Genomic DNA, 12209 nt, shown 5'->3' with positions numbered 1-12209 from the left:
TCCATTCATAGTTATCTGATCCCCCTACATGTCCCATATTTCATAGCACACATTTGCATGAGTGGCTCGTGTAAGCTGCTTTCATTGGTCAGAGGTGTGTCTGCTTAACTAAAACTGGCCATGCTTGTCAGGGTAGGCAGCATATTTACGTCACCTTGAAGGTCTCTTACTGGGAGAACGCTCAAAAAAAGAGAGTCTCTAACAGGATCCTTTAAGCCAAGGAGCCTCCCTTACAATGGAAACTGATGACAGTGATCAGTGGACTTGGAGAAAACAAATGATAGAAAACCAAAGCCGCTGGAGTAAGCAGCAGATATTCTAAGCCATAACAATAGAGTTTGCTATCATTTCAAAGAGATTTTGACTCTTTTGTCAGTTGATAAGGTGCTCCTGTTATTCTGTTTTACTTTGAGAAAAATAAGCTTGACGGTGTTTCCAATAAAAAAAAAAAACATAAAAAAAAAAGTTGAGTTGGAATTCTATTGTAAAATTACTTATTTTTTTCTAAAAGATATGGTCAAGGGTCACTTCAAGGGTCAAAACTAGAGGTCTTCAAACTTTCTAAACAAAGGGCTAGTTTACTGTTCTTCATACTTCATGGGGGGCTGGAGTGTGGCCAGTGGGAGTAGACAATGTCCTGGCATTCATGGGAGTAAACAATGCCCCATCTTTAGTATTAGAGGGAGGAAGAGTGCCCCCTCATTGTTCTCAGTAGGAGAAATATAGCCCCATCATTGGTGTTAGTGGGAGTAATAGTGCCCCATTATTGGTGTCAGTGAGAGGAATAGTGCCCCATTAATGGTGTCAGTGGGAGGACTAGTGCCCCATTGTTACTGTCAATAGGAGGAATAGTGCCCTAAGGGCTGCATAAAGGCAAGCAAAGGACTGCATCTGGCCCCCAGGCTGCAGTTTGGAAACCCCTGTTCTAAACCTTCCTAAACTAGCTATTTCAGTCCCAGGGAAGGGATTTTTTCCTTAAATCCTGTCCTGTCAGCCCCATGTGAAACTCACTATCCAAAACTTAAAGCTGAGCTCTGGGAAACTAAAAAGTCCACTGCAAGGCTTAACCGCTTGTTTAGTCTAGGCAGTGGTTCTCAATATTATTGAGACCAGGGCCCGAAAAATTCCTCCAAAACCTTCCATGCCCCAACAGTAAAAACAAAAACTCACACAATAATGTTGTGGGAATGCAAAATGTGTATTGAAATTCTGGAAGACACTTCTGCAGGAGACTTGGGGCCCTGTAGAGGTTGAGGTCTCTGGAGAGGTATCTCCAGGAGGCCAGGGGCTTTGTAGGTGTGTTATGGGACACTGGAAGGCACTGTGGGGACTAGGGGGCACTGTGGGAGGTTGGGAGGCACTGTGAGATACTGTAGAATTGGCTGGAGGACCTATAGTAGGCGAGGGGGCACTGCCCCGAGCTTTGCAGAACTGTGGAAGCACTGAGTGTGGGGGGGGGGTGCTTGGGGCACTAATGGGGTTAAGGGACACTGTGGGCAATTATGGAAGGTTTGGGTCAACATAAGAGCTGGGAGGAACTGTGGTAGGTTAGGACATCTGCAGCTGGCTGGAGGCCTGGGAGAAAGAATGCATCAGCCTGGTGGTTTGAACCACCGATCTAGTAGAAACTAAAAGCATTTTTACTTACCTGGTCCTCAGCTCCCCTGGCAAACAATGCTTCCCTCTGCTTCAGCAGGGTACTGTCCCTCAGCATCCTCATGTCCATTGCAGGAGTAAACGAGCACTTTACTAATGAAGTGAGGGCACAGCCCAACTGCACTAGAAGACTTTTTCATTTTTCATAGTTCAGCTTTAAAATTTTAGCTAGAATTGTCTTTCAAGAAGATAATAAAAGCGACTAGAGGTTCAAACAACAGATAAAAGATTTACAAGAGATAAATTCTTCTTTATTCATTGCAGAATGATTGTGACACACAACAGGTAAATACATGTAAGAGGTTTATTTCTTGGGTCATTTGATCTTCTGTAATGACTAGGTAACTTTGGCGTACAATCCAGGTAGATATAATTGGTGCTCTGTTTCTTCCAAGGATGACTCACAGTCTTAACAGTATAAACCTTTACTGCAAAGTGCCTCCTAACGGGAACATTTGTAATGAACAGGCGAGCCAAACATACAAAGCTTGCTGGCCAATCCATACAAGTCCTTCCCAATGTGACAAACCTTACTGCTCTCATGCCTGCAAACCCAAATCTGTAAGCCTCACTGTTCAGGAATTGTATGTGATTTTGAACCTAAAGGAGCGCCAAACACACGTGATGCGAGTCCAACTATGCATTTTATTGATCCACAAATGGCAAAAGTATACACTCAAGAAGCCAATGTGTTTCAGGAGCCAAACAATCCCCCTTCCTCAGGGGTGTAATATATACCACAATATCTACTGGACAGTAGATACTGTGATAAATGTTAAAGCCCTGAGGAAGCGGGATTATTTGACCTCCAAAATGCATTGACATCTGAATGAATAATGCATGCAGCCAACAGAGAAGGGCAACAAAGCTAATTAAGGGACTGGAGGACCTTAGCTACGAGGAAAGATTGGGAGCACTGAACTTATTCTCTCTGAAGAAGAGACACTTGAGAGGGGATATAATTTCAATTTTTAAAAACCGTACTGGTGACCCCACAATAGGGATAAAACTTTTTCACACAAGGGAACATAAAAAGACACGCGGCCATTCACTAAAATTAGAAGAATAGCGGTTTAACCTGAAACTGCGTAGAGGGTTCTTTACGGTAAGAGTGGTAAGGATGTGGAATTCTCTTCCACAAGCAGTGGTTTCAGCAGGGAGCATCGATAATTTAAAAAAAAACTATTAGATAGGCACCTAAACGACCACAACATACAGGTGTATACAATGTAATATTGACATAAAAGCACACACAGGTTGGACTTGATGGACTTGTATCTTTTTCCAACCTCACCAACTATGTGAAAATGTTTGGTGGCCTCACAAAAGCAACCTGAAATATGTTAAAATCGATAGAATGTACCATCATCCGAATTTAATTGGGATAGAAGTTTGGGAGTACGGGCCCCAACCCCGAACTCACCAGAGAAGATTGCAAGCGGACTATTTCAGTACATAAAAGGCAATGTACAGTAATGAACAAAAAAAGGGGGTGTATATAAAAAACACAATATTTTGTCTGTTGTATTAATAAATATTGTGGTTTTTTTTATATACCCCCTTTTTTTTGTTCATTACTGTACATTGCCTTTTATGTACCGAAATAGTCCGCTTGCAATCTTCTCTGGTGAGTTCAGGGTTGGGGCCCGTACTCCCAAACTTCTACCCTCACCAACTATGTAACTATGTATGAATAAAATACATACTTGGACTCCCATTATGTATGTTAGGCATTCTAATACACTGGGGGGTTTATTTACTAAAGGCAAATCCACCATGCACTACAAGTGTAAGTTCGCTTTGAAGTACACTTGGAAGTGCAGTCGCTGTAGATCTGAGGGGGACATGCAAGAAAAATAAAAAAAACTGCATTTTTGCTTGCACATAATTGGATGATAGAAATCAGCAGAGCTTCCTCTCATTTCAGATCTTCCCCTCAGATCTACAACAACTGCACTTTCAAGTGCACTTATAGTGCACAGTGGATTTGCCTTTAGTAAATCAACCCCATAGATTACTTAGTTTCTGTGACCCCTTTGTTTGGGAAGACCTCTGGTTTTGTGGAAAGCTACTGAACCAAGGATGTTTTAGGTCCAACCAAAGACTTTCTATTATCTACATAATATCTTGTGTCTAGCTCCATGCTTCTACCCTCCTGGAAATTTTAGTCCTACATTTAGACATGTGGCAAGATTACCAGGTCTATGAAAAGGCGATCCACATTGTTTTAAACCCGTTAATGCTGCACTTGCATTGCAAGTGGTTGCAGAGTATTTGTGGGGCAGCTCCATTTGTGAAATGTGTTTTGTTTGGAAGCGCTACTGGATGTAGAGCACAACCGGGGATAATGTTTGCAGTGGCTGTGGCATGTGAACATCTCTGTCCATTGCCTTTGCAGCTTAAGATGGTGTTTGAAGGCGATAAACTGCATGTTTTTACTGACCCCCAACCATGATTCTAAACAAGACTTATCAGTCCCTCACACCACAGCTCAACATCACTGTACACGGGATTTGGAAACTGCCATTCTAGACCTAGCAATAGATCAAAGGACCAAACAATAACACTAAATATATGCAATATTTCTACTGTGCTTTAGGCTTGTACCACACAGGAGCTCTTCTCTTTTTTCTAGCCACTGTCCAAACAGCCAGCAAAAATAGAGTACATGCCACCACCACTCTCTGTCCTTCCACTACTCTAGAGGTCCTTCTCTCAAAGCGGTATATCACCACATTGTAGAGGGAACCCTAATTACGCCCTTACACATCTACGAAATTTGTAGTTATACCTTAGTTACCAACTGTCCTGCATAGTCATGATCATTACATTGGAAGGCCTTAGTTACCAGCTAGAGAAGGGTTTATCAACCAGGGTTCCATGCACCCCATGGGTTCCTCCAGAGGTTGCTAGGGGTTCCAATTTCTTCCTCTCTGATAAGTTCCCACTGACACCATTGATCTTTTTAGCTATCTGTAAGGGAGTAATTTGTCCCGATGTCCACAAGTGTAAGGAGAATTCTTCCCAGTGACCATCACACTAGTACAGCATGAGTTATAGATAAGGTAATTTTTACCAGGGGTTCCCGGAAAGTTATTTCAAGGGTTCCCCTCTGTTGAAAAAGGCTGAGAAAAGCTGACCTAGAGTGTAGACGTTTTTTTCATCAACCCTAAAAGTATGGCTATGAGTTGTTGTTTTTTTTTATAAGGCTACTAGTACACAAAGATATCTTTTTTTTAGGTTTTATTGAGGTTAATAATGACATGTTTCTCTCTTTACATAGACCAAACTGAAAAGAACTGTGAACAATATGACTTCAAGAACAGCAGTTTTGTGTCGCATGATCCAACCCTGGAAGGTACTTCTTTTAGTAATACGAGTAAATGCTTCATCTGGGAGGGTAGTCGTTACTGCGGTAGAAGACCATTTGAATGCAATGATATAAATGTTTTGCCTAACTATTTTAGCGGGAAAACCCTGATCATTAAAGAATTCATTTCTGATGTTAAAAATCCACAGTTTGAACTTTGTAGTCCATCTTTCATAGTCTTGTCGTACAATTCCTCACCCATATCCACAGTTTGAACTTTGTAGTCCATCTTTCATAGTCTTGTCGTACAATTCCTCACCCATTTTGTGGTGGTTTAGTCCATTCTCCCTATTATCATGGCCCATCCTCTGTATTGTTGTGGTATAATCCATCCTCCATATTGCTGTGGTCAATATATCTTAACTAGCTCACCACAGTTTCTGTATGTTGGTGACTTTCTGACTGTCGGGTGGGAACCAGCATACCTAAAAGGAGAAACTTTATCATAGAAAATGAAATTCTGAAACCATAGAAACATTCTGAATGACTTTGAATTGTTTCAAATGTGTTTGTTATGGCTGTTTAACATGCACCTGTTGACTACACACAAGGAAGCCACATTTTTTTATGAGACCTACAGGTTCCCTAAGAACCAACAATATTGCTGAGGCTCAAGTGAGTTCCAAATAAATGTATAGCCCCAAAATATTATAAATTTTGAACTCAGAATATGCCTGCATACAGTAAGCCTAATCAGGGCTTGGCTCATTGTAACTTAAGTTTTACTGTACAGAGATGAGTCCAATGTTCAAAGTGGCTTACACACAAAATGGCCGCTTTCACAGTGTCTAGAAAACAGGTACTTAAGGAAAAGTAGACCCTACTGGTCTATGGGGAATACTTCTTCCTTAGTAAGCATTTCCTTGCTCTCTTCCTCCATGTTAGGAGCCTACACTGATTCCGAGTCCAGTAAGGTGAGTCCAACTCACCCTGGACTTGACATAGGTACCACCTACAATGATCAATGGACTGCTTTAGAGGATGTTACGACTGAACCTGAGATGTCTACTGAGCAGTCCGAGCACTCAGGAGATCACAGTGTACCAGAGGATGGAGGTATTAAAAATAAAGAAAATGGCGAAGACTGTTGCAACGATGGAGAGGATCTGATCACAGTTGCCTCTGGTGAAAAACACAAGAATCGAGAAGAAGGCAGTGCCCCGGGAACAGACCCATCTAGTCACAGGAACGCAGGATCAAATAATGGTAGGAAAAAGTCTTTCCTTGGGTGGTGGTGGTGGTTTAACCATAGCAAGTCAATCGCAGATGATGCAAACACTATATACTTTGCATTATTAGAGCTTTTTGCTTAATTGCCAACTTTCTGTCAAATTATCCATAGTCTGTAGTTCTGTCCATAATGGATTCTAGGTGATTATATTGTTCTTCATAGTTCTTGTTCTGTTGTTTGTTTCTCAGCCTTGCACATAAGACAATACATACAAGCCAAACCTCTCAGAAATTAGATTTAGGAACTTGATTCTCCTTATTAGAGAAAAGGATCATCACTGGAGACTAAAAGAGATATAAGAAGCTGATAGGTGATTCAGGGCCTCAATGTCCACTGAAAGCTGAAATATCTAATTTGAGTTGACTGATTCTTTAATGTTTTATGCAATGTTATTTTGAACAACTGCAATGGAAACGGGCCAAACTGAAGCTTTGTTTTTAGGTCAATAGATTGATTTCTTTGCTGTTTTCTAACCACAAGGCCAGCCTCATGTTTTGGCCTAAATTAGTTCTCCAGGAAATGCCGAAACCTTTTTACAAAGGTGGGCTGTGAACTCCCAACTACCAGTTGATTGGGGCTGGATTAACCAATAAGCATAATAAGCGTGTGCTTAGGGAACCAAGAAAAGGGGCACCATCCTAGCTATCATATCCTTAAAGGGTACATGCACTTTAAAGCAAAGTGCATTTCTTCTTTTTTTTTGCCTACTTGCCCTGAGTTAACTGATCCTACCCTTTCCCCAATAGATGTATTCTTATTGAAATGTAACCCCTGTGGCCTCCATTGTTTAGATCCCATGCTTCAAACCACCTGGTCACACAGTTGTTTTATAGTTGTGGGGCATTGCCTTAGGCTGCCCCAGAAGTAAGCGGAAGAAGATTCTTAAGTTTTCTTACTTTTATTTCACTTTCAACACTCATTGAGTAATAATTTCTTGTCAGTTAAACAATAGAGTGGCCAAGGGGGGCACCATTGTTGGGCATCAGTTGCTCCTAATCTAACCCTGTAGGTGATTAGACAGCTCAGGGTTTTGGAATGTCTGATTCCCTATCTGAAAGCAGGGATTTATTGTTGCCTGCAGAAATGACTTGTGCTGTTAAGAAATGGTGGAGAAAATAGACCAGGGTTTCTCCACCAGGTTTCCACATAACCCTAGAGTTCCAGCCACAGGAGGTTCCCAAAGCTTTTGCCGCCATTGCAGCAGATTTATATCTGCTGAACAATTACTTCACTTTTCATATGCAGTTACCGCTAGAGGTTCCAAGCCACTTTGTGAGCTAGAAAACCAGTTACCAGTGCTAACAGGGTGAAGCTAAAGGTTAGCAGCTGGTGAGTATAGTATGTGGATGCGGACTTAAGAGACTGCATGACCTCGAGCCTGTGAGTACTAGCCAGTGGCCCTTCCTGAGGCTACCCGGAGGGGATCTAGAACCTCATTAGATACAAGATGGACGGCTGTAAGGTGGTGATGCCCAAGGTGGTGCAGGTAAAAGGCACAGCACCCTATACTCACCACCAATTTTTATTTTCCTGAGAACCCATAAAAAAATTTAAAGGTTGGCACTGGACACAAGTGCAAAAAAGTTGGAATATTGCAATAAGCACTACTGAAAAAAGTTCCCACTAAGCACCAATAAAAATTCAGTGTTTTTCTGCGACTCTGTTCACAAATATTAACACTGTGCTTGTATATGTTGACATCAAGCCACAGCTCATTCACCCAAGTCTGGGCTGCCAAATCACAATAGCAGTACTCCAACAGCCACTGTTGGAATACTATTGTTGTTTTTTGTGACTTTGTCATTCTGATATTTATGATGCATATCTTTTATATTTTATTAGTGTTTATAAAATCTACATACGTATTGCTATATATAGATATATATCTATATATATAGATATATATCTATATATCTATATATATGTAAGCTCTATCGAGCAGGGCCCTCTGATTCCTCCTGTATTGAATTGTATTGTACTTGTACTGTCTGCCCTAATGTTGTAAAGCGCTGCGTAAACTGTCGGCGCTATATAAATCCTGTATAATAATAATAATAATAATATATATATATATATATATCTATATCTATATAGATATAGATATATATATATATATCTATATATATATATAGATATATATATATATATATATATATGTCTATATATATATATATATATATACATATATATATATAGACAATATATATATATCTATATATTATTATTATTATTATTAATATTATTTCAGGTACTTATATAGTGCCGTCAATTTTCGCAGCTCTTTACATATACATTGTACATTCATTTTGGTCATATATATATATATATATATATATATATATATATATATATATATATACACCTCACTGATCACGCTAATGCACTGCAAGCTGTGGTTGAGAATATTATTTCAGGGGTTCCCCGAAAATGTAAAAACGTCTTTGAGTGTTCTTTGGGGGTAAAAAAAGGTTGAGAAGGGCTGTAATAGACCGTGGAGTTGATTTACTAAAGACACAGAGACTGTGCACTTTGCAAAGGACAGTTGCACGCTGCAAGTGCAGTTGCTCCAGAGCTTAGTAAATGAGGTAAAGCTTCACTTTGCAAAGAGTACCCAATCACGTGCAAGGAAAAGAAATAAAAATAGCATTTTTGCTTGCACATGATTGGATGATAGAAGTCAGCAGATCTTCTACTCGTTTACCAAGCTGTGGAGTAACTGCACATTGCAAAGTGCACAAAGTATTTGCCTTTAGTAAATCAACCCCTGTGAGTTGCGTTAGGGAACAGGGACTGATGTGAATGGTTCTATGATCTCTGATGCAATGGGGTTGATTTACTAAAAGAATACTGCATGCTTACTTTGCAAAGTTAGCTTAGCTTAGTGAATGAGGTGATGTTTTGCTGACTTTAATCTTCTAGTTATGTGCAAGCCAGAATCTGGTTTTTCATTTTCCTTGGACATGATTGGATTTTACTAAATAGATTTTTTTTTTTTCATTTTTAGTTTCATCTCATTCACTTAGATAAGTGAAAATCCACTCTGAAAAGTGGAACTTGCTCTACTTCTTTAGTAAATTTAGTTTATATCGACAAGTTAATACATTGACAATATATACATATGATATGAAACATTCACATTTATTATATATATTCGGTGAACAGTTGCTGTTTTTTTTTTTTTTTTTTTTTTTTAGCTTCTTGCCGCCATCACTTGGCAACCTTTTAAGAGGGTCTTAAAGTGTTACTAAACCCACAACAGTAAAATCAGTCTGTATATGCAGTAAAACATGCTTGCTCTACTCGCTGTGGAACCTAAGGGGTTAATCCTCTGCATTGTGTAAAAAAGGCTGTTTAATCCTGTCATCTCTGATCCCCCCCTGCTTCCACTGTCCCCAATCCATCTCCTGACAGTACAGAGCCTTAAGGGCACTCCGCACATGCTCAGTTTGGTGTGTATTGCTAGAAAGTTTTTTTTCTTTTTTTGGGGGGAAGATGCATGTGATCAGCACAGGGCCAATCAGCACTGTCTAGACAGAGGGTCAAGAGACATGCAGCCTCATAGAACAGTCAGAGCAGAATGAAAACTCCTCCTACAAGCTTTACCAGACACTGACAGAAGTGACAAGACTGCTATATACTGCTGATGAGAAAAGGTATTTAGCAGTTTATATTTAATAAAATAATTGCATTTCCATGCTCTGTGTAGTGTGGGAGACCAGATATAGTGAATGCAGGCTCCTGGGTTTAGTAACACTTTAACCATTTCCTCTCCGACACCATAGCAGTTTTACTGATACAGGGTGGCTCTCCTGTGTAGAATCACGTATGTATATGTGATTCTGCACTTCCGCCTGCAGGGGGCGCACGCCCCACCGGCGGGCCACTTCTCCTGTGAATATTCACAGCAGAAGCTGATCTGCTGGTGCCAGGCACTCAATGTCCTCTGGCACCCACCGATTGTCAGTCATTCACACAGAAAGGAGATCTGCCTATGTAAACAAGGCAGATCGCTGTTCTGACAGGGGGGGGGGAGGGATGAATTCTGTATGGATGGACTATAATCCATTACTTCATCTTGTAAAAGCAGCACACACAGTACACATAAACACTGCTTAGGCACACAGTTAACCCTTTGATGGCTCTAGATGTTTAACCCCTTCCCAGCCAGTGTCATTGGTACAGTGACAGTGCATATTTTTAGCACTGATCACTGTATTAGTGTTACTAGTTCCCGCAAAATGTCAAAAGTGTCAATTAGTGTCAGATTGTCCATCGCAATACGTATCGCAGTCCCGCTTATGAGTCGCTGATCGCCGCCATTACTAGAATTTTAAAAAAAAATCCATAAATATATCCCACAGTTTGTAGCTGCTATAACGTTCATGTAAACCAATCAATATACGCTTATATTTTTTTACCAAAAATATGTAGTAGAATACATATCGGCCTAAATTTATGAAGAAATTTGATTTTTATCATTTTTTTATTAGATTTGTTTTATAGCAGAAAGTAAATTATATATATATATATATATATATATATATATATATATATATATATATATATATACAGTGGGGGCGGAAAGTATTCAGACCCCCTTAAATTTTTCACTCTTTGTTATTTTGCAGCCATTTGCTAAAATCATTTAAGTTTATTTGTTTCCCTCAATAATGTACACACAGCACCCCATATTGACAGAAAAACACAGAATTGTTGACATTTTTGCAGATTTATTAAAAAAGAAAAACTGAAATATCACATGCTCCTAAGTATTCAGACCCTTTGCTGTGACACTCATATATTTAACTCAGGTGCTGTCCATTTCTTCTGATCATCCTTGAGATGGTTCTACACCTTCATTTGAGTCCAGCTGTGTTTGATTAGACTGATTGGACTTGATTAGGAAAGCCACATACCTGTCTATATAAGACCTTACAGCTCACAGTGCATGTCAGAGCAAATGAGAATCATGAGGTCAAAGGAACTGCCTGAAGAGCTCAGAGACAGAATTGTGGCAAGGCACATATCTGGCCAAGGTTACAAAAAAATTTCTGCTGCACTTAAGGTTCCTAAGAGCACAGTGCTTAAATGGAAGACGTTTGGGAGGACCAGAACCCTTCCTAGAGCTGGCCGTCCGGCCAAACTGAGCTATCGGGGGAGAAGAGCCTTGGTGAGAGAGGTAAAGAAGAACCCAAAGATCACTGTGGCTGAGCTCCAGAGATGCAGTCGGGAGATGGGAGAAAGTTGTAGAAAATCAACCATCGCTGCAGCCCTCCACCAGTCGGGGCTTTATGGCAGAGTGGCCCGACGGAAGCCTCTCCTCAGTGCAAGACACATGAAAGCCCACATGGGGTTTGCTAAAAAACACCTGAAGGACTCCAAGATGGTGAGAAATAAGATTATTTTGGTCTGATGAGAGATAGAACCTTTTGGCCTTAATTCTAAGCGGTATGTGTGGAGAAAACCAGGCACTGCTCATCACCTGTCCAATACAGTCCCAACAGTGAAGCATGGTGGTGGCAGCATCATGCTGTGGGGGTGTTTTTCAGCTGCAGGGACAGGACGACTGGTTGCAATTGAGGGAAAGATGAATGCGGCCAAGTACAGGGATATCCTGGACAAAAACCTTCTCCAGAGTGCTCAGGACCTCAGACTGGGCCGAAGGTTTACCTTCCAACAAGACAATGACCCTAAGCACACAACTAAAATAACGAAGGAGTGGCTTCACAACAACTCCGCGACTGTTCTTGAATGGCCCAGCCAGAGCCCTGACTTAAACCCAATTGAGCATCTCTGGAGAGACCTAAAAATGGCCGTCCACCAACGTTTACCATCCAACCTGACAGAACTGGAGAGGATCTGCAAGGAGGAATGGCAGAGGATCCCCAAATCCAGGTGTGAAAAACTTGTTGCATCTTTCCCAAAAAGACTCATGGCTGTATTAGATCAAAA

The 12209-nt window shown here is 40.6% G+C and overlaps 1 protein-coding gene across 2 annotated transcripts in view; it reads left to right on the top strand.

Annotated features, from left to right (window-relative positions):
* The window catches only part of CD44 (CD44 molecule (IN blood group)), a 43031-nt gene that overhangs the window by 6289 nt on the left and 24533 nt on the right, over positions 1-12209 (top strand). Inside the window, exons 3-4 of one of the 2 annotated variants that reach the window (XM_073604201.1) lie at positions 4940-5014; positions 5912-6232. In XM_073604201.1, coding sequence (XP_073460302.1) covers positions 4940-5014; positions 5912-6232 — 396 coding nt within the window. The remainder of the gene's footprint in view (positions 1-4939; positions 5015-5911; positions 6233-12209) is intronic. The other variant, XM_073604202.1, reaches the window with a different exon arrangement.

The sequence above is a fragment of the Aquarana catesbeiana genome, linkage group LG11 (assembly GCF_042186555.1).
Source record: "Aquarana catesbeiana isolate 2022-GZ linkage group LG11, ASM4218655v1, whole genome shotgun sequence".
NCBI classification, from domain to species: domain Eukaryota; kingdom Metazoa; phylum Chordata; class Amphibia; order Anura; family Ranidae; genus Aquarana; species Aquarana catesbeiana.
This window is presented reverse-complemented; position numbering and strand designations above follow the sequence as displayed.